The 25692-nt window shown below is 44.5% G+C and overlaps 5 protein-coding genes across 5 annotated transcripts in view; 2 read left to right on the forward strand and 3 right to left on the reverse strand.

The window, feature by feature from the left end:
* The window catches only part of abcg1 (ATP-binding cassette, sub-family G (WHITE), member 1), a 281654-nt gene that overhangs the window by 153958 nt on the left and 102004 nt on the right, over window positions 1-25692 (forward strand). The gene's annotated exons all lie outside the window — the stretch shown is intronic.
* LOC126403335 (olfactory receptor 52E2-like) lies at window positions 4668-5600 on the reverse strand. The gene has a single exon (XM_050065937.1). It carries the CDS (start codon window positions 5598-5600, stop codon window positions 4668-4670), a length of 933 nt encoding a protein of 310 aa, XP_049921894.1.
* LOC126403327 (olfactory receptor 10A6-like) lies at window positions 8345-9584 on the reverse strand. The gene has a single exon (XM_050065923.1). The coding sequence runs from the start codon at window positions 9365-9367 to the stop codon at window positions 8435-8437; it is 933 nt and encodes a 310-aa protein (XP_049921880.1). The 5' UTR covers window positions 9368-9584; the 3' UTR covers window positions 8345-8434.
* Window positions 15032-16587, reverse strand: LOC126403302 (olfactory receptor 49-like). Its single transcript, XM_050065889.1, has 2 exons — window positions 16555-16587; window positions 15032-16431 (listed from the first exon to the last, which is right to left on the reverse strand). Exon 2 carries the CDS (start codon window positions 16334-16336, stop codon window positions 15383-15385), a length of 954 nt encoding a protein of 317 aa, XP_049921846.1. The 5' UTR covers window positions 16337-16431; window positions 16555-16587; the 3' UTR covers window positions 15032-15382.
* On the forward strand, window positions 21527-22482 carry LOC126403370 (olfactory receptor 11A1-like). Its single transcript, XM_050065986.1, has 2 exons — window positions 21527-22214; window positions 22253-22482. The coding sequence occupies exons 1-2, from the start codon at window positions 21527-21529 to the stop codon at window positions 22480-22482; spliced, it is 918 nt and encodes a 305-aa protein (XP_049921943.1).

Genomic DNA, 25692 nt, shown 5'->3' on the forward strand with positions numbered 1-25692 from the left:
AGACATTAATCCTGCTTCCTGATACAGGCCCCTGCTCCCGACCAGGTTAGGTTCACAGAGTCAGTTGCCATAGTAACTGACACCGAGCTTCAGTTACCTCTCTTTCTGAAATGGAAAACCCAGAGTTTCCTCATTTCAGGGTTAACAGACTCAGAGTTTTCACTAAACCTGCTTTGTGAAACGGACCCCAGGTCAGTGTGATTCTATTTTGTTCCAATGGTTTGTGACAATAATGTTTTCCATAAGAAAATAACTTTGCACTGTATTTCTTTTGTCTAGGTTGAGCTTTGAATAAAAATATTTTACCTAACAGAATAATGATATCTGTTATCTGGGGACAGTTTTCATCCAGGACCTCCGATTAAAATGTTTAAAGGTGTAAGTTTAAAAGAAATGTTGAGAGGCCGCAGCCAGCGTGGAGATCAGTCCAGACCTGCAACATGACGCAGCTGGTCGTCCTCTTCCTGATTACACAATCTACACACTGATGATTGTTCAGTGTCAAACATATGAAGTTGTTTTTTAGTCGCAATAACTTCATAGAAAATCCTCAGTTGAAAAATTCTGGAGCAAGATTGGACTGTTTCGTAAAATGTTTTCTAAGGAATTAAATTGTTAAATTTGTCTTCTGAAACCCCAGACAGCTCCTCTGTGAAATAAAATGATCAATTATTTTATTCATCTTTATTTTGGATCAGCAGTTAAGTTTCTGTTTTTAAATGACAGTCACTGTGTTTACAGTCTGTCATTCACACAACAACAACAACAACAACAACAACAACAACAATATTAATAATAATGAGTGATGATGTTGTTTGTCATGATGTCATCACTGAAAAAGTAGAAATACACAGAGGCAGGAGTTTACATGAAGTTTGGAGGTGGCCTGTGCTGCAGAGAGCTGTACTGCCCCCCAGAGGCAAAGAGCAGGAACTACAGGAGCACTAAAGTGATTGTATCAGTCACACACTGTGTTCATCGTACCCACACAACCACACTATTCAATATACCAGAAAAAAATGTACTATGTCAAACGCAGTACGCCAAAAAGAGCAGGATGTTACACTGCATCTGCAGTCCAGTCAGTCTGTGGTTTGAAAACTGCAGCAGTAATAATTCAAGGTGTTTTGTGATCTACGTCCAAATCACATATTCAAGTTTACCATTACAGGCTCAGTGGATCAGAGCAAATTAACAGCTCCAAATGTGGAGCCATTACATCACAGTTCATATCTCTGCTTCTGAACGTGACGTCTTAATGTCATCTGTGTGTCATCTCCGATTGTTGAGACCATAACAAGTTCCCACTGTGTTTCCTGTCTGAGCCGTACAGGAAGTCTGTCTCTGGTCCATCATCACGAGACACACAAGATGAGAGTCAGAGCAAAGATGCTGATAGAACAGTTGAACAGAATAAACGCTCCATATTAACCCTTCAGCTCCCTGCACTACATCACTCTCACACTCACAACACATGATGACGTTACAGAAATGAAACATGTAGAGAACAAGATGCAGAAACACCCACAGGAGTAGTGTGGCACAAACTGAGTGGACGATAGGTAGTAGTGCTTTAAACACAGGTATGATTCATCATCCTCTTAGAAAGGGTTTTATTGAAAAGCTTGACCCCACGTGTTGGACATGTGCTCACACACCCTCCAACACAACGTCACTTCACCATGTGACTGCAAAATGTTGAAACTTTGCTTTTGACCTGACAAACAAAATAATGTTCCACTAAATCCACAAAGGCGCTTTTAACTTCAGACGCAGGAGGTGTCAGGACCAATGAAAACCATCAAACATTACGACTGCAGTTTCTCCAGGTCGGGCCTGTTTTTGAGTCCGACTCACTGGACCACTGATCCGATTGTTCAGTCTGTGAGGCAGCATGTTTGTCTGTCTGTTCTGCCCCACAATCCTCTGCAGAGCAGACGTCACATCGAGTGAGCCGCAGACGGATGAACGGCTGATTGACAGCTGTCAGAAGCTGCAGTGACGGACGGCGGCACATTGAAGTGACTGATGACCAGTCGGACAGTGATGATGGGAATACTGATTGATTAAAGCTGCCCTGTGGAGTTTTGCCCATTTGCGCCATCTGCCGTGTTTTTCCGAGTACTGCAACAATAACAGTCAGCGTGCGCCGTTCAATGACTTCAGCAATACGAGTGACGCTCCCGCACCGCCCCCCCCCCAATGAATAGGCTCGTCGGCGGAGGTCTGCGCTTTGCGCGCTCTGTGTGAAACGGGCTTTACTCTGGTTTGATTTCTGCGTTTGTCACTCTCTCGTTTTGCCTTTTTTCCTTCTTCTGAACATCGCGGAGGTTGGGAAGGACCAGCGGGACCAGCTCCAGAGGCTTCGGAAGCTTTACTGGGCCGTTTCTTTGGGTTTTCAGACATCTATCAGTAGCTCCTCTGCTAGCCTCGTCGTCTCCGACATTTCCAACTGCGCATGCGCTCTTTGAACTCTACGTCAAATGCGTCATTTCCTGTGCAACGGCGCGGGAATGTCGCTCCTGAGAGGCAATAGTGCTTCTAAGCAAACCAGAGACTGTTGTGTGGTGGAGATGCATTCAATGATCATCCTAATAACTCGTTTGGCAGTGGCTGTAATGTAACGGACATTGGTTTATATGTATAAACTCCACAGGGCAGCTTTAAGTGCACAAAATAATCCGAAATATTACGAACATACGAACGTTATAAAACCTCTTCTTATGTCTCTTTAGACTGTTGTGAATTTTCGTCAACTGAAACTATGAAGCAGCAGTTTCGTCTCAAAACTCAGACTCAATTCAGAACAGGTGTTAAAATCAACACTGGTGTCCTCTGGGTCAAACTGTATGGATGTGTCTGAACTCAAGAAGCTCAGAAATCAACAGTTTACAGGAAACAAGGACCTGAACCACAGCGCTAACACATGACGTCGACCTGTTCAAGGTCAGTGAAGGTCATAGATGGATTCATTGTCCTTGTTTGTGTGATGTATGGTGGACAGAGAGTGGGCAGAGGGGACTCTGGTGTGTGATTTCATCATGTTTAGTGTTTCATCTGACGGTAATGAGCCCGGGAGGAGAAACAACACCAGACCCCAGAGGCATCTGTGGACACTTGGACACTCTGGAGGCTCTAAGCAGCTCCATAACAGGCCAATTAGCACACTGTGCATCATGGGAAATCATGGGAGGACACTGCTGTAACCATGGTTACTGCTGAACACAGAGCAGTGTTGATGCTCCTGTGTAGTCCGGTTTGACCTCGGCCCACTGACCTGGAGGCAGCGACAGGAAGTCGTCTGACATCATTGTGGTTTAACTCACTGTTCATTCACTGTCGGTTCAACTGATGAACACACACACGTGGTTACATGGTTTAATGTAACCACGTGTGTGTGTTGTTGAAGGAAAAAAAAGTCAATTCACGCTGTTGTACCAATGTAGTGCTTTTATTTTGAAAGAGACAAACTGTACATTTCCTGTGAAAACAGAAGTGTGTTTTGAAAACAGACAATGCATGTAACAGGCTGAAGTTGACACGGCGTCCCAGAACGTCAACAACCAACACACCCAGGGTACCTTGGACGTCATATGTGGACGTGGAAAGTCCATGACCAAACGTGGACATGTGACGAGGTCACAGTGAGGATGATGATGCTGAAAAGATTTCACAACATAAAAAGAAAAAATCAGATGAAGTTAATTTTTAGACTAAATATAGTTTTGTTGAATAGAAACAGAGATCCTTTTTCCTTTTAATCGTCTCGTGACGTCTCAGATTAACGTGCGTTTGTGGATCAGCTGAGTGACACAAGATGAACGGAGTGAGACTAAAACTTTACTGAAGTTGTTTTTTGACAAACGAGGATCAACAACTAATCTACAACATATATGTTCTCCCTCTGTGTGTCAGTATTTGATCTCAATAAACCGAACGTCTTTGTGTTTGAGATTAAACATTCAAACATTTTAACTTCATATTTAATTAACATGTTTGAGATTCGTTCAGTTCAATTCAATAAAACTTTATTTATCCTGAAGGAAGTCAGTGCCAGAGAAGGCTTCAGATCACAGTTACAACCAGTGTGTTCCCTCCACGTCAGAGTCACACTCTGGGCCCAGTTTCAAATATCATGCAGAATATTAACAATATACAAGATATAAAGTGTTTAATGAGCAAAACACAAACAGCAGTGAAACAACACAAGTTAGAGACGTACAGGAGTTTCTGCAGATGAACTAAGATGGTGGAGAAATGCAGATTGCATGTGAACAATGAGAAACAGCGCTGCGCGTGATTTAGACTTTGACACTTCACTGACAGATGATTGCACAAACTATCATTCATCACTATTAGTGATGTGACACAGTTCTCAGCTGCAGTCTGTTTCCAGCACTCAAACATTCATCATCTGACCTCAGAGTCCAATGAAGCGACCTGTTATTGAAGCAGCTCAGTCACACTGATGCAAGAACTAATAATAATAATAATGATGATGTGTTTCAGTTTGTGTTCGACCGTCTGACAAGACTGATGTTGAAAATCACAACAGAACTTTTTCTTTTGTCATGTTTCTGTGTGAGCGACAGTGTTTCTGTAGAGCCTGTGTGTGTGTGTGTGTGTGTGTGTGTGTGTGTGTGTGTGTGTGTGCGACAGCCACAGACTCACAGCTGAACAACTCTCCACTTCATCACTCTGTTTATGCTCTGCTGAATCTCCTGCATTTTAATACCATAAATTATGGGATGCAGCAGAGGAGGGACGACAAAAAAATTAATATACGTGAAAACAGTCACAGCTTTCGGGACCTGGTTATTCAGACGGTTGTAGAGGACGCCAAAAAAAGTTGCCATGGAGAAGTTAAGGAAGGTGACGAGGTGAGGCGTGCACGTCTGCAGCGCCTTCATCTGAGAGACTCTGGACGTTTTACAGACCACCATGAAAATATGAACATACGACAGCAGGACCAGGACACAGGGCAGAAGCATCAGACAGACGACGCAGCACAGACCGTACACGCTGACCACGTGTGTCTTCTTACAGGAGAGGTTTGCGATCACGTTGCTGTCACATGCAAGTTTATCAACCGTGTGTGTGCACAGTCGGAGCGTGGACGTCAGGTAAACCTGGACAGCTGAGAGGAAGCTGAGGACGACATAAACCAGCAGCAGCATCAGTCTGACTCTGGCCGGCGTCATGATGGAGTGGTACAGCAGAGGTTTACAGATGGAGACGTAACGATCGTACGCCATCAGCGCCAAGATGGAGAAGATACACCCGCTGTACATGTTGATGAAAAACACCTGAGTCAGACATCCTGCCAGAGACGTCTCGGGCCTGTTAGCTACCAGGTGTTTAATAATGGCGGGACACACAGATGAACTGCCCATCACGCCGCTCACAGCCAGGTTGACCAACAGCACGTACATCGGCCTGTGGAGGCGAGACTCCACGCAAACAACCAGGATGAGCACGAGGTTGATGCACAGGCCTGAGACGTACAGCACACAGATGCAAATGACAAGTGCAACGTTATAAAGACCAAAAGAGCTGTAGATGGTGAAGATGATGGGAGCTGCAGACATAGAGCTGTTCATCCTGACACACACACACACACACACACACACACACACACACACAGAGTCACAGAGCAAAGCAGGAAAACTCTCCTCTGCCTTTTCTTTACTCTCACAGCTCAGCAGAGGAAAACACACACAGTAACTCAGTGAATCGTCCAGTCTTCATCGTGTTAGACATCTAATGCTCCTCCTCCTCCTCCTCCCCCTCCTCCTCCTCCTCCTCCTAATGAGATGATGATCTCAGCCGTCTGCTTTTATGAAGCTCTCATCTGTGGCTTTTTCCTCTGGGCTCTGCTGTCCTGAAAACTAATGTCCCGCTCTAGTTTGGAGGACGTGAGACAGCGTCTCCTGTCCTCTGTCAGATAATGTCCAGCTCTAGTTTGGAGGACGTGAGTAAGCGTCTCCTGTCCTCTGTCAGATAATGTCCAGCTCTAGTTTGGAGGACGTGAGACAGCGTCTCCTGTCCTCTGTCAGATAATGTCCTGTTATAGTCACATATGAATCCACTGAGCTTGAAGTCCAGGCGTCACAGGTTAACTCCACTCTTCCTGCTGTACTCAAAGGTTCCTCAGCTTTATGCTTCACTTCTCTGTAGAGCTTGGGTACGGCTGTGAGTGGGCGGAGTCACATACCTGGGTTGACGTGTTTTTAGCATGTAACAAAAGCCTTGGTTTCCAACAGCGCTGTATGGACGCAGATCTTTGAACAGGAAGTAGGTGATGGACTGTGTATAGTTAAGTAGTTGTGTCGAGCTCAGTGTGTCCTGTGTTGGGTGATTTTTAGCGTTAGCTCTGCTGTTAGCGGCTAACGCTATCTCTGGATGGTGGCCTGTGAGGTCAGCCGTCATGTTCACAGTATTCCCAGAGTATTTTATTCTCACGTGTCATATCCAAGTCCTCCTTTCCTTCTGTGGTAAAACATCCAAAATAAATCCAGACGTTTGATGGTCTGATTTCTCTCTCCTGTGCCTCCATCTTAGTTTTGATGAACTTCCTGCCACATGGCGCTCACTGAGACCTCTGCTGACCTCACCAGGAAAAAAACATGAGCACCATCTAGTGGACCGAAAAGAACCGATTTTATTATACTCGTACCAAAGTTGGATTAAATGGCGTGTTTACAACATTAATGACGTTTATAATAAAAGTTTGATCCTTGGCGTCCGTGTGTCGACACATCGCCACACAAAATATCGGCATACTCTGCCTTATCATTTTTTCCCTCACCTCTAATTCTTTGCTGCGTAATTCTCTCTTTAAAATTATGTCTCAATGCAGAAAAGTCAAAAATCATAAAACCCATTTCTCCACATTCTTTAATTCTTTACAGCTGAACCGATGAGACGGTGAAAAGTACGCCCACACGCATCGGGCCAGCTGGATGTCTTTGGGCACCATGGTGACCCTGTTGGTGTGGATGGCGCACAGGTTGGTGTGCTCAAAGCTTCACTGGCCTCCTGCAGAGCCATGACAGCAGAGCTCTGGAAGCGGTGGTGCAGTGGGCAGCATTGTTGCCTCGCAGCAAGAGTGGTCCTGGTTCAAACCAGTAACTGAGGCCCTTTGAACCTAAAACAATGGATGGGTGTGTAGGTGGAGTGGGGGTAAAGTCCTGATCCATCTGTCACTGAACTAAATCGTGTGTGACTCTGAGACATTTGCTGGTTGAGGGTCAGTGAAAATGATCAGTCACTAACCCACTTGATGGGATTTAAGTGGCATAGTGACCACAGGAGACTCAGGTGCAGTCACATGTTCAGGTGCAGTCACGTGTTCAGGTGCAGTCACGTGTTCAGGTGGGTCACTGCTGTTTTTAATCTTACTTTTTCAAAGACAAACAACAAATCATTTTTTGGTCCCTAAACCTGACCTCTGACTTTAAAACCAGCCTCGGGAACACTTGAGAATCTTGAAGAAGTCGTCCATGTTTTCATCTCGTCACGATCACTGTAGCTTCCTGTGTTCAGGGCTCAGCCCAGGGGCCATTTCCTGTCTCCAGCTCGTTCAAAACTCATCTGCCAGACTTTTAACTGACTCCAAGAGACACGACCACCTCACTCCCACCCTGCAACGCTACACTGGCTACCTGTTAGGGTTAGAAGTGATTTTGAACTTTAACTAATAACTTTTAAAGCCCTCCATGACCTCGCTCCTACACACATCATACATTTACTTCCACCCTGTGAGCCCAGCTGCTGCCTGCGCTCCTCAGGTACGACCCTCCTCTCTGTCCCCACAGCTCACCTGGTTACAAAAGGACAGCGGTCGGTTTGTGTTAGAGCCCCACAGCTCAGTGTCCTCCTTTCAAACTCTATGTTTAATCAATGTTATTATTAATTGTATTTCACACTGTGATGTCTCTGGTCTCAGCTGATGCTCAGTGTTTTTATTGCTGTGTTAATGTTCACATATTAATAGTTTACTTTTTAATAATGTTCAGTTTTAATAACTTCTTAATAATGTTTTTAATCATGTGAAAATATTATTGTTAATAATGCATCTGTTGATGTTTACTTATGGATAGTTTATTTATTAATGATGTTACCTTATAAATATTGTTAAGCAGGCGCCACACACACACACACACACACACACACACACACACACACACACACACACACACAGGCTGTGTCTCTGCTGCAGGTTTAACTCCGGCCGCCTGCTGCAGACTGATTGTTTAATCCTCTGTTAATGAATAAAAACTGAACTCAGATATTTGAAATGAGACGAAGGCCAACTTGTTTAATTTCACATCAGTAGGGACACAGTTTATACACACAGTTTATACACACATGACACACAGTGTTAACATCAGCGGCATCACTTTTATGTTTGTTCCTGTTTCTTGCAGTAGTTTTATATTCTTTTACCAAAAGCCAGACTTTTACATATGACACGTATCTTGGACATGTTCAGTCCGTACAGTACGGGGTTAAAGAGCGGCTGACACGTGAGCCAGTATAAAGACAAAAAGATGCGCAGCATGATGGGCACACTGCTCATATTAAACCTGCCCTGCATTATTTCAAAGAAAGCCCCGAAGGAGAAGTTGAGCAGAGAGGCGAGGTGAGGTGTGCAGGTGCTGACGGCTTTCTGTCTCGTCTGTTTAGAGCCAGAGAAACAGACGTAAAGGATCCTGATGTACGTGTAGAGGATCAGAATTATAAGAGTTACTATCACAGTGAACATGTAAACCATCCCATAGATGTTATTGACCGTGGTGTCGAAGCACGCCAGCTTAACGATGGAGTAGTTGTCACAGTAAACTTTCTGAATAGTGTTCCCACACAGCTGCAGAGGGACGCTCAGAGACATCATGACAACAGTTGCGAGGACACTGTACAACCACATGAACGCAGTGAGGACTGCGACTCTGGCAGTCGTCATACGTGTCTGATATTGCAGAGGATGACAGATAGCCAGGTACCTGTCATAAGACATGACTCCTAAGGTAAAAAACTCGACACTGCCGTAGAAATGAACCCAATAAATCTGCAGGAAACAAGCTGAAGCAGAGACAGTGTGAATGTCAGAGAGGATCTGAAGCAGCAGCAATGGAAACAACCCTGTACTACCATACAGTTCATTTACAAACAGGCTGCACAGAAACATGTACATAGGTTCATGTAAGCTTCTGTTCACACAGATAACCACAATCAGCAGGAGGTTGGCACAGATAATCAACATGTAGAGACACATGACGATCATGAAATATAAATATTTAAATAGCCCGGTGTCAGAGTAGGCAACAAGTGCAAAATATGAAACCTGTGTGGAGTTAGTCATCATCCGTCATTCAGCTGACAAAACATCAAGCAGTGGATTAATAATCTGAATTATCATGTGACACTGAATCATACATGAATAAAGTTTACACCTCAGTCACACATGAACACATCTGTTAACAGATTCATCCTTCATGATAGAAACAAGTGACCAGAACTCTCAGTCACACAGAGAAACAAGCTGACAGGACACAGTCTGAGACCTGGTGTGAGTCCTCACAGTCGCCTGCAGCAGTCAGAGCTTCTTCTTTAACCTCTTCCAGTCAGTCGGTGCTCACAGCAGCACGCTGACGTCACTCTCAGAGGACCCACTGACTGCCTGACATCAGGAACCAACAACAAACTTTATTTGTCATATCAGACACAATGAGACGTTTAAAGACATCGTGTAACTTCACAGAATGTCACAATAACAACATGAATTTATGTGTCGGCTCAGAATCAAACTGAGGACACTGGAGCTGTTGTGGAGTAAACATCTGAACCACAGGGGGCTCATTTTTAAAACAGTGCGTAGGATCGATACTTAAAATGTAAATATGGACAAAAGTCCAAGGATGGCGTGCGTCCAAAAACATTTGACAGTTTCTACAGTCAGGCGTGTATCTCTCCATCTGTGTCGCCAATTTCCAGTTTCTCCCATCAAGTCTGTTTTTAAATGACAAAACTTTTCAGTGGAAAGTGGCGCACGCCTTTTTCAGGCTGCGTTTTGTGCATACGCAGTGTTTATAAATGAGACCTCAGGTCACCAGCAGCCCCTCTATGCCTCCACACTGTCGATGGCCGTGACTCAATGATGAACAAAGGTCAAAGGTCACTGTGACCTTGCATCTATCTCATTTTTGTGAATGTGATATCTCAAGAACACTGTCAGGGAATGTATTCAAATTTGGCACAAATGTTGGGGCGCTGGTGGCTTAGTGGTAGAGCAGGCGCCCCATGTACAAGGCTGTTGCCGCAGCGGCCGGGGTTCGACTCCAGCCTGTGGCCCTTTGCTGCATGTCACTCCCTCTCTCTCTCTTCCCCCTTCACGCTTGTCTGTCCTATCCATTAAAGGCTAAAAAGCCCCAAAAAATATCTTTAAAAAATTTGGCACAAATGTCACAAGCCGTATTCTGTCCACTGCGTGTGCGCGACTCTGCACGCAGTAACACATAGCTAAACACTTGTTCTGGTGTTGAAAAGGTGAATGACGACTCAGATGTTGAAGTAAGTTGAGGCTGTTCACTGTTTGTCTTTGTCAGTTGCTTTACAAGCCAGAAACTCTTTCATGTGAAACTCAAAAATAAATACAGGAAAATGTCTTTATACATGAAGGGTGTTAAATTATACTGTTAGCTTAAAACATAGAGCTAGGTAAGTGGCTATGCTACATACAACAAAAGTAGGACTGTTAGCATTAGCTTCTAAAAGTTAAAAGTAAACAATCACAACATCCACAAACTATGAACTGTATAAATATAAGATATAACTCACAAACAAAGCTCCTCCAGGGCTCGACGGCAGTGGATGAAACAGATTAATGCCAAAGAGCATGGATACCAAGAGGCGAAGCGCCGTTGAATTTCTGCCAACAGCCACTAGGGGCGCTGCTGCCATTTTGGACTGTTGAGCTTGGACTGTTGCGCCCAGACAACATGCAAGATGTCAAGAAGAGAGGAGAAAAAAAAGTAAAAGAAAACAGTGTAGTGCAATTAACTGCAACAACTATCAGTGGAACACCCCGCACTTGGCCTTCCACCGTTTCCCGAACGATCCCGACAGGTAAGAACTCCTGAGGTGCAAGTTTAAAGTGTTTTAATATCAATTTAATATGCCCGTTTTGGAGGAAAGATAACATGTTATATATATATATATATATGTACAGTATCTCACTGAATCTGAAGTGAGTACACCCCTCCCATTTTTGCAAATATTTCATTATATCTTTTCATGGGACAACAGTCATCAGTTCTGATAAAAATGGTCCAAGAGGCCATATATATATANAAATATATCATATTAAAATAGCTTATATATTATTATTATTATTATAATTATAATTATTATTACTGTCCCCTTACTGTACAAACTGTAAATAAATCTTTATTCCTGACTATGTGACGTCGCCATTAATGTGTTTCTAATTAAAATATTGTTTTTGTTTTTTTTTAAATTTTTTGGTAGATTGTCTTATGGGGTGATTTTGAAGGAGTAAGTAAGTGAATCTTCTCATAAGTGGATGTAATATGTAGAGATGCCATCTCGGCCGCTTTTCCTCGTTTTGTTTTTTTTTTGCTTTACAAAAATGTGAAAAAGCAGCTGTGACCAAGCTATCACGAGGTGAGTAGCATTGTAAGCATAATTAATAGCGATATACTTCAGTGTGTCTGTGTGGTTTTGTATGCAAGCGGGTCTGCTGTGGTCTGCTGACAGTCCAAAATGGCGGCGGTAGGACGAAACCATGGGCGAGTCTGTTGCTATGGGGCGTTCTATTGAACTTCACCTCTTGGTATCCATGCTCTTTGTTAATGCTCTGGAGCACATTTCCATGCACAATAACAAACAAGATGGCCGGTGACCCTACCCATGTGACTTTAACAACCAATAGAAAAGCAAGGACTTTCAGAATAAAAGAGCACCTTTCAAAATACGTCTAGGGGGCACTGCTGTGCCACATCACAAGAAGCGTACAGAGATGTCTTTATCTGTAATTATTTAACCAACAAAATAAGGACGCACCAATATCGATTTTTTTCAACTGATACCGATAACCAATAATTGACGTCCAAGGTACCCTGGGTGTGTTGGTTGTTGTTACATGCATTGTCTGTTTTCAAAATACACTTCTGTTTTCACAGGAAATGTACAGTTTGCATACAGTCTCTTTCAAAATAAAAGCACTACACTGGTACAGCACCACACAGCAAACGCACGTGGGCACATTTGGGAAAAAAGAACAGGGTTTGGCTTTACAAACACCACATCCACCACTCGTCCTACTCGGACTTCAGTCACTGTAACTTTTGTTGTTGTCTCATCACGTTTTCCCCTGACGCCACTGGGGACCAGTAAACAATAATGGTGACTGGCTGCGTATCATGCCGACGTGAAAGGGAGCTCCACCTGCTCCCGTCAGTATCTGACACTGGAAGTCACTAGCCAAGAGCCAGTATTCGACGGCTTCAAAGTGAGAATTTGTTGATGTTGTGTGTAATAACATTAGAAGTATGACTAATAATTAGAATAGCAGTAGGCATCTGCCACGACCCAAAATCCAGGCGCAACCGTGATCCAAGAGAACCTGCGAGACAAGGAAGCACAAAAGTTCCAGGGAAGAGACCAAGTTAGTGATATGCAGTTATGGGACATGAACGTTTGCACATGGAGAGAGAGAGAAGGAGAGAAGGTGCCCGGTGTATTATAGGGGGGTCCTCCGGCAGACTAGGCCTAAGTCAGCCTAACTAGGGGCTGGTACAGGGCAAGCCTGAGCCAGCCCTAACTATAAGCTTTATCAAAGAGGAAAGTCTTAAGTCTAGTCTTAAATGTGGAGACGGTGTCTGCCTCCCGGACCGTAACAGGAAGATGATTCCACAGGAGAGGAGCCTGATAGCTGAAGGCTCTGGCTCCTGATCTACTCACAGAAACACACGTGATATAAAAACAAGTCACCGTACTCGTGTACCTCATCAGTCTGCGTCCACAACATGTTGAAACTTATTTTAAAAGTCTTAATAACATTCTGAAATAGATTATTCTTCTGATAAAGATTGTTGTTTTTACTTCTCTAACAGTGTTACACTGTTTTTATTAATGTTTTTGAAATGATTAGTCAATTTAAGTGAAATCAAAACCACATTTTCAACTTTTGGCCTTGATGCCCCGCTGCAGGCCGAGAGGCCTCACTCCAAAAAATGACAAAGTGCCAGAGCTAGGGATGTTATCGGTTAACTGTTAATCGGTTAGCCGCAGAGAATGTTTTTGACCGGTTATGTATGTCGGCTAATTTGCATACAGACACACTGCACGTGTGTTGCAGTAATAGCCTAACCTACTCAACGGCCGTGTGGTGGCCTGCGTTCATGACAATGCCAGGAACATTGTGGCAGCCAGCTCCCCAGCGCGTGTCCCCTGGCACTCTGTGCCATACTTCGCACACACGCAGCAGCTCGCTATCAATGATGGCTTCAGCGCATACATCAGTAGCGTAATGGTTGCTGCAGCGAAGCAGGTAAAGCACTTTCACCACTGCCACACCGCCACCATGGGACTTAAAACAAAACAGGCCCAGATGCAACTGCCACAGCACACTCTGCTCCAGGCAACAACAACACGGTGGAACTCTGTTTACGACATGTTGGAGAGGTTGGTGGAGCAGAGATGGGCTGTGACAGCTGTTTTGTCTGATTGGGCGATCACTAAATTACCAGACGCCAGGACCCCAGAGCTACAAGATGAGTACGGGCACATCATGGCCGAGATCTTGCCAATCCTGAAAACTCTGAAATGTGCCACCACAATAATGTCGGCAGAGAAAGACCCTCTTCTCTCCCTATTTTTCCTTTCATATCCCAACAGTGAATGTTACAGAACAGTGGTGCACATGTGGAAGTCTAAACTGCATTTAGCTGGAAAAAAAAAAAGTTCACAGTTTGAGGATTTTTTTAACCTGTTTTGTGGCGCTTTGAGCACTGATCAGCTGAGCCAGCCTAGAGCGTTGTGCTGCAGCAGCATGTGTGTGTGTGTGTGTGTGTGTGTGTGTGTGTGTGTGTGTGTGAGAGAGAGAGAGAGAGAGAGAGACAGAAAAAGATAAAGGGTAAACATTTACAACACAAAACATTAAAGGACAGCGCTTCAAAATGCTGTAGAGCTCACTGAGATAAGGAAGCGCCGGACTAAAGCGTATTTCACATCATTTTGCATTTTTTTTGCAGATATAGTGTGTCTTGTTATAACTGAGGTGTAACTATAGGATATATCAAACAATCTGAGCTCTCACAGTTGGCGCTTCACACTGTGCATTGACACACACTGAGGGGAGTCTGTTCTTTAACAAATTACATTTTAAGCTGGAAGTTCATGCTCAGAATTTACAAATGGTTCATACAACAAATCTTTCAGCTGCATGTTATAGTCTGACTGTCTCAGATAAATGTGTTTGTTTATCTTATGTTCTCAGCTGGTTTGTGACTGCATTCAGTTCAGGTCGCAGCCTCGGGACCACTCAAAACTTTCAAAGTTGGAAGTTATTTATTAAAAAACTGACAATGCACTGAAATGTGTATATAAAAGAAAATCAGCCATGTCGAGACATGAGGAGCATCTAAGACATAAAGTGGTGCCTGTTAAAGTCCAGGGATCATATGCATATTCAAATGAATATGCATAACAACAAGTCTAATAAACACATGTATACAGAGTTATAAACAGGATATAAAAATGAAATATAAAGTGTAAAGATGAGCTCAGGAGGTGGACAGTCTTCTGCTGGTGTCCGACTGCTGAACAGACGACAGCAGGAAGAACAGTCGAGGCAGACGGAGACACTTCAATGATTTATTCACCGAAATCAAAGACACAGAAATTCATGGGCATGGAGACAAGTCCAAAGTGTCCACACAGAAGAATGAGGTCCAGGGGACAGCAGGAAGTGGACAGGGACAGTGCAGGTAGACAGGTAGAGGTATGGGCTCTGAGTCGGGGTCAGGTTCAGGGTTTGGTGCCTTGAAAACAAAGACATGAGGCGCACGGCAACTTTGGAGCTGATTAAATGTGACATGATACATATCTGCTATCTGCAGGAGGAGGAGGAGGTGAGTGGAGAGGACAGGTGAGTGGAGAGGACAGGTGAGTGGAGAGGAGGGAAAGTCTGAGGACATCTGGTGACAGGAAATGTGCCTGCTTCAGATTAATAACAATGATACGACGCTTCTTAAATGCAGTTTAAAGGTTCTTAATATTAAAACAATAAAAACACTACAATAATTTGATGAACAGAAGAAAATCCAAAGAAAATGAATCTTGACAGTTGATAATAATTTTATCTGATATTATTGTCAGTTACTGTTTTTCCCCTAAAGAGCATATTTCTAAATAAAACACGTATTTTGGTCATTTTCAGTCCGTACAGTAAAGGGTTGATGAGCGGCTGACATGTGAGCCAGTATAGTGATAAAAAAATACGCAATATATTTGGTAAATTGTTCATATTAAACCTGCTCTGCACGATTTCAAAGAAGCAGCCGATGGAGAAGTTGAGCAGAGAGGCGAGGTGAGGTGTGCAGGTGCTGAGAGCTTTCTGTCTCGTCTGTTTAGAACCAAACAAACAGACTTTAAGGATCCTGATGTACGTGTAGATAATTAAAAGTATAAGACCCAAGATGACTGTGAACATGTGAGTGAGTCCAAAGATGTTATTGAGTCTTGTGTCAGAGCACGCCAGTTTAATGACATAATAGTTGTCACAGTACACTTTGTTAATGATGTTCCCACACAGCTGTAAAGGGAACGTCAGACCAGCCACGATCAAAGCATTGATAAGCAGAGGGTAAATCCACATCAGAGCAGTGAGCACAGCAATCTTATTGGACGTCATGCGTGTGTTATACTGTAGAGGATAACAGATAGCAAGATATCTGTCATAAGACATGACAGCTAAGTTAAAAAACTCGATTCCTCCGTAAGAGTACAAACAGAAAATCTGCAGGAAACAAGCTGAAGCAGAGACAGTGTGAATGTCAGAGAGGATCTGAAGCAGCAGCAATGGAAACAACCCTGTACTACCATACAGTTCATTTACAAACAGGCTGCACAGAAACATGTACATAGGTTCATGTAAGCTTCTGTTCACACAGATAACCACAATCAGCAGGAGGTTGGCACAGATAATCAACATGTATAAAATCATCACAATGATGAAGTATAAGTATTTGAAGAGCCCGGTGTCAGAGTAGGCAGCAAGTGTGAAATATGAGAAGTGTGTGGAGTTGATCATGATCCTCCTGTCAGCTCATCAGACTCTCAGTAACACACGTCAGTGGATGAACACACTGCAGTCATTGAAGGACATTTCCTCACAGCTCTGTGAACCTTTAACAAGTTGAACTTCATGTTAGTGAAGGAAAACACATGACACACACACACAGCTTACCTGATCTAAAGTCAGGGTAACACAGGCTGTGACATTAGATGGATCAACACTGATGTGTTTACCTGCCACAGTCACACTGTGACTCCCTCCCACCTGAGCTGACACACTCAGTCTACTTCTTTTAACCTTGTAAAGTCAGGGGGACGCCCACCACAGCAGTCTGACCTCATCACCTCACACACACACACACACACACACACATTCTCTAAACACTGGTTCACTAGCAAGAACCACGCCACAACAATATGTCGTTTAAAGGTTTAATGGAATACAGGAGTTACTGAATGTTGAGAATAGATGGATGGATGTGGGTGAGGTAGAGGGCAAATGTCATCTGTTAGGCTGGTCTGGGAGGATGTATTGAAGGCCGGGTGGAGGGAGACTCAGTGTGGGGCTTCCGTCTCAGGCGTATATATACACCTGAGCTGATCACTGGCCTCCAAAAGAGTCAGATTTAAATTGAACTGATTTGAACATGAGCTTGACGGAGATCGTTAAGATTGTTGTGGATGTAGGAGCAATATGCTTGGGATGACCAGCGGCCTAGGACCTGAATGGTTTGGTCTGAGATGCCTAGTCTGGCTGCTGTGGATGCTGCGCCGATGCGCAAGGAGTGGCTAGAATAGAGTTCTGGAGATACGCCTAAAATGGACTTGGTGTAAGTGTTTCTGGAACCAGAATCAGTTGGCCATTTTTCCTGTTTCAGTGAGAAAGAGTGGGTGTTGACGTGATGCCTTCGCAGCATACCTGGAGCTGATGTATTTGGTCAGTGACTCGTATGGGCTGAGGTAGGATTCGAGGCGGAATAAGTAGATAGGGAAAGAAACTCCCAACTGATCTGTTTTGCTCCTTCAGAGCGTGAATATGAGTGAGTCAGCAGTGTGGATGGTTATGTCAGATAGACTGGGGTGATGAGAAGGATTATAGACGGATGAAGTCGTGGCAAATTCAGAGCACCTCAGGAATCCGAAAAAAGCCAGCAGAAACATGGATTCTATGGTTAGGTCAACCATAGGAGATATGTAGCCTGAACGAAGGGAGCGAATGCAGAGGCTGAGAAGTGAGTGGCAAGCGCCTAGCTGGGAGAGCAGGTTCCTGTTTGCGCAGGCCTTTTATTAACATAGTAATGTGAGAATGGGAGGTTGAAGGACAATGGAAGCCAGTGACTAGTTTGATGAAGAAGTTGATTCCTGCTAAGTAGGTCTGGATGGTGGAGGACCGTATTTTTTGGATGGAATGAGCACGGGTGATGAAATTGCAGAGGGAAAAGGCAGCTGGTAGGTGGAGTGATATGCCTTGAAGCAGACTCGCATCATCATGCAGGAACTGCATGATGACTAAAGAACAAGATCGACCTTTGTTCAGGATCTCTACAACTGCGGTGTTATCGGAGTGGATAAGTATGGACTTCCTAGACCATTCGTGCCCCCAAAGAATGGCAGCTATTATGATGGGATACAGCTCGTGAAGCGCAGAGGAAGGAGAGCGGGACTCTGAGTCGAGGGATTCAAACTCTGGGGGCCAAGCGGAGGCGAACCATCTCCCTCCATAGCAGCCGCCAAAGCCTGTGGAGGGAGCCGCGTCTGTGAAAAGTTGAATGTCCTCAGACTGGGTGATGAAGATGTCGTAGAAGAAGGAAATGCCATTCCAAGAAGATAGGAAATGTAGCCACATATGCATTTCCATTTTGCAGGCATCGTCCAGAATGACCCTATTGTGGAGAGAGGGAATGGCAGCAGTCTTAGACAAAAGGATGGACAAGAAAGATTTATCTTGAGGGATTATGCAGATGGCATAATTGAGATGGCCAAGGAGGGCTAACAGCTGGTGCATCTGTCTGCTAGGAGGTAGTTTGACAGAAGCAGAGAGATGCGCTGTATTTTCTCCAAGGGCAGAGATGCTTGGAAGGAAATTAAGTCCAGGGTGATACCTAGGAACTCAATGGAAGTGCCAGGTCCTGATGTTTTCTCCTCGGAAAGAGGGACGCAGAGTTCAGAGAAAGCGTTAGTGAGTGTATTGAGCCCGTGGCGAGGGGGTGAGGATGGTGGAGTGACGATGAGAAAATCGTCGAGAAGATGGAGAATGTCAGGGAGCCTGTGGTTGTTAGTAAGGATCCAGCATAGGGCTTCTGAAAGAGAATCGAAGATCTTAGGACTGCTTTTGCAGCCAAAGGTAAGGCGCACAGAAAAATAATATGCCCCCCTCCAGCAAACGCCAAAAAAACGCCAGAAGTCAGGATGAATGGGCAAAACTTTGAATGCGCCGGTGATGTCTGCTTTAGAAAGCCAAGCTCCACGTCCTGCTAGCCGAATGAGGGTGATGGCATGGTCGATGGTTGCGTATTGCATGGAGAAATCCAGACTGGGAATGACACTGTTGATGCTTGGAATGTGTGAGCCATGTGGGGAAGACAGGTCCATAATTAGCCTCTTTTTTACAGAGTATTTGCAAGTGGCAACACCTATTGGGCTGATGCGGAACAGTGGAAAAGAAGGAATATTGAATGGGCCTATTGTGAATCCTTCTTCGACCTCTTTAGCCAACAGGGTGTCGACAGTGTGAGGTTCTGCAAGAGCAGACTGGAGGTTGTGACAGACATGGGAAATGTCAGGGAGAACTGCCATACTGGGATGAAAACCATGTGTGAAGCCATCTATAAGAAAATGAACAAGCTGTCTATCAGGATGGTTTTGTAGAGCGGTGGCAAGGACATTTACCTGAACGGGGGTGCTGAGGTGCTGTACAAGTTGGTCTGCAGCTGTGGTTGGATTGTGGGGACAGGTGCTCCTGGCATGCGCACTGCTGCAGAAGGAGCAGACATGCAGGAGGCGGCAGTTGGAAAGAGTGCAGCCCAGGTGGTTGAAATTGTTGCACACCATCCTGCCGTCCTGGTAGAGGATCGGCCTTCCCCATCTGTCGACCCCCTTTGGCATGGGGACATTGACCGAAGGACGTATGTTAGCGGGCCTAGGAATGATGGAAGGTGGGGGTGCGGCAGGTGACAGGCAGTTAAAGACTGGGGTGTTGTGTGAGGAAGATGGACGTGAAAGGATAGACCAGTTGGAAGTGAAGGAAGAGGCTGGAGATCACCAAGTTGGTTAGCCTGTGGTGGGACCCCTTGAGTTGCTGACTGAGGCTCTCCTGCTGCTGCGTTGGCTATTGCAGAAAAAAGAGGAGCAGAAGCCTTGTTGCTGGCAACGGCTGAAGGAAGGGTAGAGGAAGGGATGATGGGATGAAAGGATGTATGTGCACAGGGATTTTGTGAAGCCTGCGAAGACAGGGATGAAAAGAAAGCTGAAATCATCTGAGAGAATTCAGGAACAGAGGGAGCAGGCACAGGGGGACATACAACCTGGCCCCCACCAGAGGGGGCTGATGATGCAGGCTGTGGCTGAGGCAGCGACAGCCCTGTGACGTCATGCCTGACGACATCGGCAGTTGGTGGCACGGATGAGGAAGCCGGAAGAGTGGGTGCACCGTGTTGGAGCTGGCTCCTATGCCCGTGCCCGCTGTGTCTGGTCCTCGCTGAACGAGGAGAGGAGGCCTGAGATCTGCAGACCCCCACGGTCTGAGTCGGAGTCGGAGAGATCTTGTTGGCGGAGCGTCTACGCCGGCATGTTTGGCTGCGAGTCTGGTGGACCGGTGTTGAACAGATTGTCGAACGGATCGCCGTCTGAATCGGTCGTGTAGATCTGCAGTACTGGATCCATGGTAGGTAAAGTTTGGACAATCTTTACAGGCGAGACGCACGGTCTGTCTGAGCTCAAGAAATCTTGAGACAAACAGGGTAGGATGGGTTGACCCAGCATAAGTAGGCTTGGCAGGTGATTAGAGGTGTGGTTGAGGCGTGGTTCTGCTCCCGAACCTAAGTTAACAGGTTAACTACATCTGTTTGGTAGAGCTCTGATGTCAGATCAGTGTCCTGTTAGAGCTCTCAGTGATCACACATGTGCATACTGACATGTTTCCTTCATGTGAGTGCACACGGTTCAACAAGATTCTTCACGTGTTTCAAGCAGAAAACAGAGCAGAGCACAAATGTTATGGATGGCATCGTCCCTCCATTTTCTAACACCAACCATCCAACACACTCAGCTGGACTGCTGCTGCTGCTGTGAAGATCAAGACTCAGCAGTGTCTTTGTGTTTGACCCTGGGCACAGATGAGGTCCTGCTGTCCTTGATCAGGGTGCAGACTGTGATCGTGCTCTTGATTATGGCCTAAAATTGAAACCAGTCTCACTCTGAAGTCATCGAATACTGGCGCTTGGTCAGTGACTTCTGGTGTCAGACACCAAGGTCAAAAGCCATTCTTTCACGTCGGCATGATACACGGCCCGTCACCATCATTGTTCAACGGTGCCTGGCAGAATCAGGGAAACGTGGCAGGACAACAGCGAAAGTTAAGGCGGAGTAGGGCAGGTGGGAGGGTCCAACAACCACCGACTTTCACCCAGGAGGCCGGTGTTCACTTCTGTAAGATTGTGAACCGTCCCAGAACGTCAACAACCAACACACCCAGGGTACCTTGGACGTCACATGTGGACGTGGAAAGTCCATGACCAAACGTGGACATGCGCACGGTCACAGTGAGGATGATGATGGTCAGGGTGCAGGCAGCAGGAATTGGATAAACCTGCAGACTTACTGTGACTGAACTCTGACGTGTGTTATTAGATAACAACATCCACATGAAGATGACGATGTTCAAGAAAAAAAAAAAGTTGCTTTTATTGAGCAAAACAATTGTTTTTCAAGCAGTAATTAAAAAGCAGCTGTGAGCAGCATGTGGTTTGGTAATGAGGTCTGTGCACTGCTGTGGGCGTCTCCTCACATCAAAGGGTTAAAAGGAGCAGACACAGTCGTATCATACAGGTGAGGGACGAGCTGTGTGCTGTCTCACCTGCTCTGTTGTGTCATACAGGTGAGGGATGGTGAGTCTGAGGACCTGTGCTGTGTTTAAAGGTTTAACTCAACATTATAAAACCATCAGTTCACAGTTTGCACATGCTGTAAATGGTTGTTTATGAGGATCATGGTTAATGTCACATTTTTCACCCTGGCTGCCTACTCTGACACTGGAGCCTTCAAACATTTATATTTCATGATCGTCATGTGTCTCTACATGTTGATTCTTTGCTCCAACCTCCTGCTGATTGTGGTTATCTGTGTGAACAGAAGCTTACATGAACCTATGTACATGTTTCTGTGCAGCCTGTTTGTAAATGAACTGTATGGTAGTACAGGGTTGTTTCCATTGCTGCTGCTTCAGATCCTCTCTGACATTCACACTGTCTCTGCTTCAGCTTGTTTCCTGCAGATTTTCTGTGTGTACTCTTATGGATGTGTGGAATTTTTAAACTTGGCCGTCATGTCTTATGACAGATATCTGGCTATCTGTCATCCTCTGCAGTATAACACACGTATGACGGCTAACAAGGTCGTCGTGTTGATCGCTGTCACCTGGTTGTTCCCTTTTCTGATGATAGCTGTTCTGATATCACTGAGCGCTCCTTTACAGCTGTGTGGGAACGTCATTAATAGAGTTTACTGTGGAAACTACGGCATCGTTAAACTGGCGTGCTCTGACACCACACTTAATAACATCTACGGGCTTGTTTACACTGTCATCTCCATCATTATCCCTCTGCTGCTGATCCTCTACACATACGTGAAGATCCTCAGAGTCTGTTTCTCTGGTTCTAAACAGACGAGACAGAAAGCTGTCAGCACCTGCACACCTCACCTCGCCTCTCTGCTCCTGTCAGCACCTGCACACCTCACCTCGCCTCTCTGCTCAACTTCTCCTTCGGTGTGTGTTTTCAGATTTATCAGAGCAGGTTCGATATGAGCAGTGTGCCGCACATGTTAGACATCTTACTGTCATTATACTTCCTAACATGCCAGCCTCTCTTCACGCCGCTGCTGTACGGACTGAAAATGTCCAAAATACGCATCATATGTAAACGTCTGCTGTGTGGTGATGTGTAGGTAGTTCACTTCACTTTTACATACATGAAAACGCAGTGAGTGAATTCCTCCTCTCACTTCAACAGTATCGACACACACACACATCAGTGTGTTCAGGTGAACGTGTGTGTGTGTGTGTGTGTGTGTGTGTGTGTGTGTGTGTGTGTGTGTGTGCAAAGGGAGAAAATTAAAGGTGCAATTTGTACAAGATGAGTCGAGGTTTATTTTGCTCTTAAAGGAAGATCCACACCAGAGTATCGTTCTTCAGTTTGCTTTCTGTTTATATCTTTGTCACTTGATCTGAGAGGCATGATGTGTGACATGTGTGCATGTAACAGGCTGAAGTTGACACGGCATCCCAGAACATCAATAACCAACACACCCAGGGTACCTTGGACGCCATATGTGGACGTGGAAAGTCCATGACCAAATGTCTCCCCTTCTGTTCCTGAGATATGACGTTAAAACATGATGATGTCACAGTCAAGCTGACCTTTGACCTTTTGACCTTCATTATTTCATCCTGTTAGACATTTGTGTCAAGTTTTGTCAGAGTTAGTGAATGAATTCTTCAGTTATTGCTCAATCAGTCTGATAAACTCTACGCCCTGGTGTCCGTCCCTGAAACTAAACCTCTCTGTTCCTGCTCTTCATTGACACACACCGATCAGCCAAAACATTCAAACCACTGTCAGGTGAAGTGAACAACATTGATCATCTTACAATGCAATGTTCTGTCTGGAAAACTTGGGCTCTGACATTCATGTTGATGCTAGTTGACATGCTCCACCCACCCAAACACCGCTGCAGACAAAATAAACCCCCTCATGGCAACGGCACTGACTGCTCTTCAGCCTGACATCAGGAATCAACAACAGACTTTATTTGTCACACATTTCAGACACAACAAGACGTCAAAGAGGTCACGGAACTTTACAGGATGTCACAATAACATCATCAATGTATGTAAGTCACACACACGTGGTTCCGCTTAGCCAAAAAAGGCACATGGTTACATTTAGCCAACACACACACGTGGTTACGTTTAGCCAACACACACACACACGGTTACGTTTAGCCAACACACACACGTGGTTACGTTTAGCCAACACACACACGTGGTTACGTTTAGCCAACACACACACGTGGTTACGTTTAGCCAACACACACAAGTGGTTACGTTTAGCCGACACACACACGTGGTTACGTTTAGCTAACACACACACACGTGGTTACGTTTAGCCAACACACACACATGGTTACGTTTAGCCGACACACATGTGGTGAAGTTACAAAGGTCAAAGGTCACTGTGACACTGCATCCATCCCATTCTCTTGAATGTGATATCTCAAGCACTAACGTCCACTTGGACTCAGCGATGAACTGATAAGATTTTGCTGGTCAATAGTCAAGGTCAACGTCACTGTAACATCATAATGTTGTGCATAAAACACTTGGATGGAAACTTCACTGGTGTGCGGAGACAAATGACCACAGCGCAGTTGTTCTAGTTTTTAAATGTTTGAAATAAAATATATTCAATTTCATATTTTCACTTTGGGAGATTTTTTGTACCTTGGCTGTGTACCTGATACTACACTGCCTTCCTCTGTCAGATTATTACCAACTACAAGGACTCTGAGGAGTGAGACCAAACACCACAGACACAGAATAAAGGCCTGTACCTCTGAGTCAGTTTCTCCTGATGCATTTCTTTAGTCTGTCATCTGAAAAACACGTTAGACAGAAACCTCTCACACTGATTCTGATGTGTTTTATTCTTCTAGTCGTTGTGAAAATTCGCAAAACGTGACAAAATGAAAAGACACATTTCCTCCTCTGTCTCTCTCCACTGGAGTTACCTGTCTGTCTGACATCATTTGCTCCACAGCTGTATGAAGATAAGATAAGATAAGATAAGATAAGATAAGATAAGATAAGATAAGATACACCTTTATTGATTCCACAATTGAGAAATTCCAGTGTTACAGCAGTCAAGGGGAAAGAGTCAGATTAAAGATTTCAAAATTTAAAAATGTAAAACAAACTAGGCATGCAAAAAGAGTATAAAAATACAAGACACAGCGATAAATAATAATAACAATAATAATAATAATAATAATAATAATGAGCAGTGAATAAAAAGTGAGCAATGGATTAAAGTGAACATATTTAGTGCAAAGTGAATACTGTATGTGCAAATAAACAACAACAACATGGGGGACATTCTGTGTGCGTCCAAATCCTCCTACTCTTCATCATCATCTGCCTGAATATCACTATCTGACCTGTTCAAAGTATCTCAGCTATGAAATGATTCTTTCCTCTGCCTCGTCTCAGCTGTGTTCCGCCGCCACATTTTCTTCACTGATTCTCGGTCAAACGTCTCTTCCATGGACGCCTCTGGGACGAAAGGGTTTGTAGGTACGTACACATGACTATCGCTTACGTTAGCAACAACCCAGTGTCACTCTGAAGTCTTTGAAAACCGGCGCTTGGTCAGTGTGTGTGTTGACTAAACGTAACCACGTGTGTGTGTGTTGACTAAACGTAACCACGTGTGTGTGTTGGCTAAACGTAACCACGTGTGTGTGTTGGCTAAACGTAACCACGTGTGTGTCAGCTTAACGTAACCTTGTGTGTGTGTTGACTAAACATAACCACGTGTGTGTGTCGGCTTAACGTAACCACATGTGTGTCAGCGAAACGTAACCTCGTGTGTGTGTTGGCTAAACGTAACCTCGTGTGTGCGTTGGCTAAACGTAACCACGTGTGTGTTGGCTAAACGTAACCACATGTGTGTGTTGTTGGAGGAAAAAACATTAGTTGGTGGTTTTGCACCAACGTAGTGCTTTTATTTTGAAAGAGACTGTATGCAAACTGTACATTTCCTGTGAAAACAGAAGTGTAGTTTGAAAACAGACAATGCATGTAACAGGCTGAAGTTGACACGCCGTATGTTAATGTCCAAACGTGGTCATGTGACGAGGTCACAGTGAGGACGTGATGTTTAGACAGTGGGGACAAATGATCTTTTGCAGCTTATTAAACTAGGGTGACCATATTTTGATTTCCAAAAAAGAGGACACTCGGCCGGCCACGACATAGCCTACTTAAATGATACTCGCAGTTTACTCAAAGATGCCTTATAATTTTAATATATTTAAAATGTATATGTATGGATAGAAAATTCAGTTATATTACAAAATAATATCTCTCAAAGACAGAAA

Source organism: Epinephelus moara, chromosome 2, assembly GCF_006386435.1.
Source record: "Epinephelus moara isolate mb chromosome 2, YSFRI_EMoa_1.0, whole genome shotgun sequence".
In the NCBI taxonomy this organism is placed as follows: Eukaryota; Metazoa; Chordata; class Actinopteri; order Perciformes; family Serranidae; genus Epinephelus; species Epinephelus moara.

Excerpts from the sequence above, each read along its gene's own strand:
- LOC126403335 (XM_050065937.1), bottom strand. The coding sequence starts at position 5,600 with ATGAACAGCTCTATGTCTGCAGCTCCCATCATCTTCACCATCTACAGC.
- LOC126403327 (XM_050065923.1), bottom strand. The coding sequence starts at position 9,367 with ATGATGACTAACTCCACACAGGTTTCATATTTTGCACTTGTTGCCTAC.
- LOC126403302 (XM_050065889.1), bottom strand. The coding sequence starts at position 16,336 with ATGATCAACTCCACACACTTCTCATATTTCACACTTGCTGCCTACTCT.
- LOC126403370 (XM_050065986.1), top strand. The coding sequence starts at position 21,527 with ATGGTTAATGTCACATTTTTCACCCTGGCTGCCTACTCTGACACTGGA. Across the intron at positions 22,215-22,252 it reads TAAACAGACGAGACAGAAAG|CTGTCAGCACCTGCACACCT; the intron begins CTGTCAGCACCT and ends GCCTCTCTGCTC.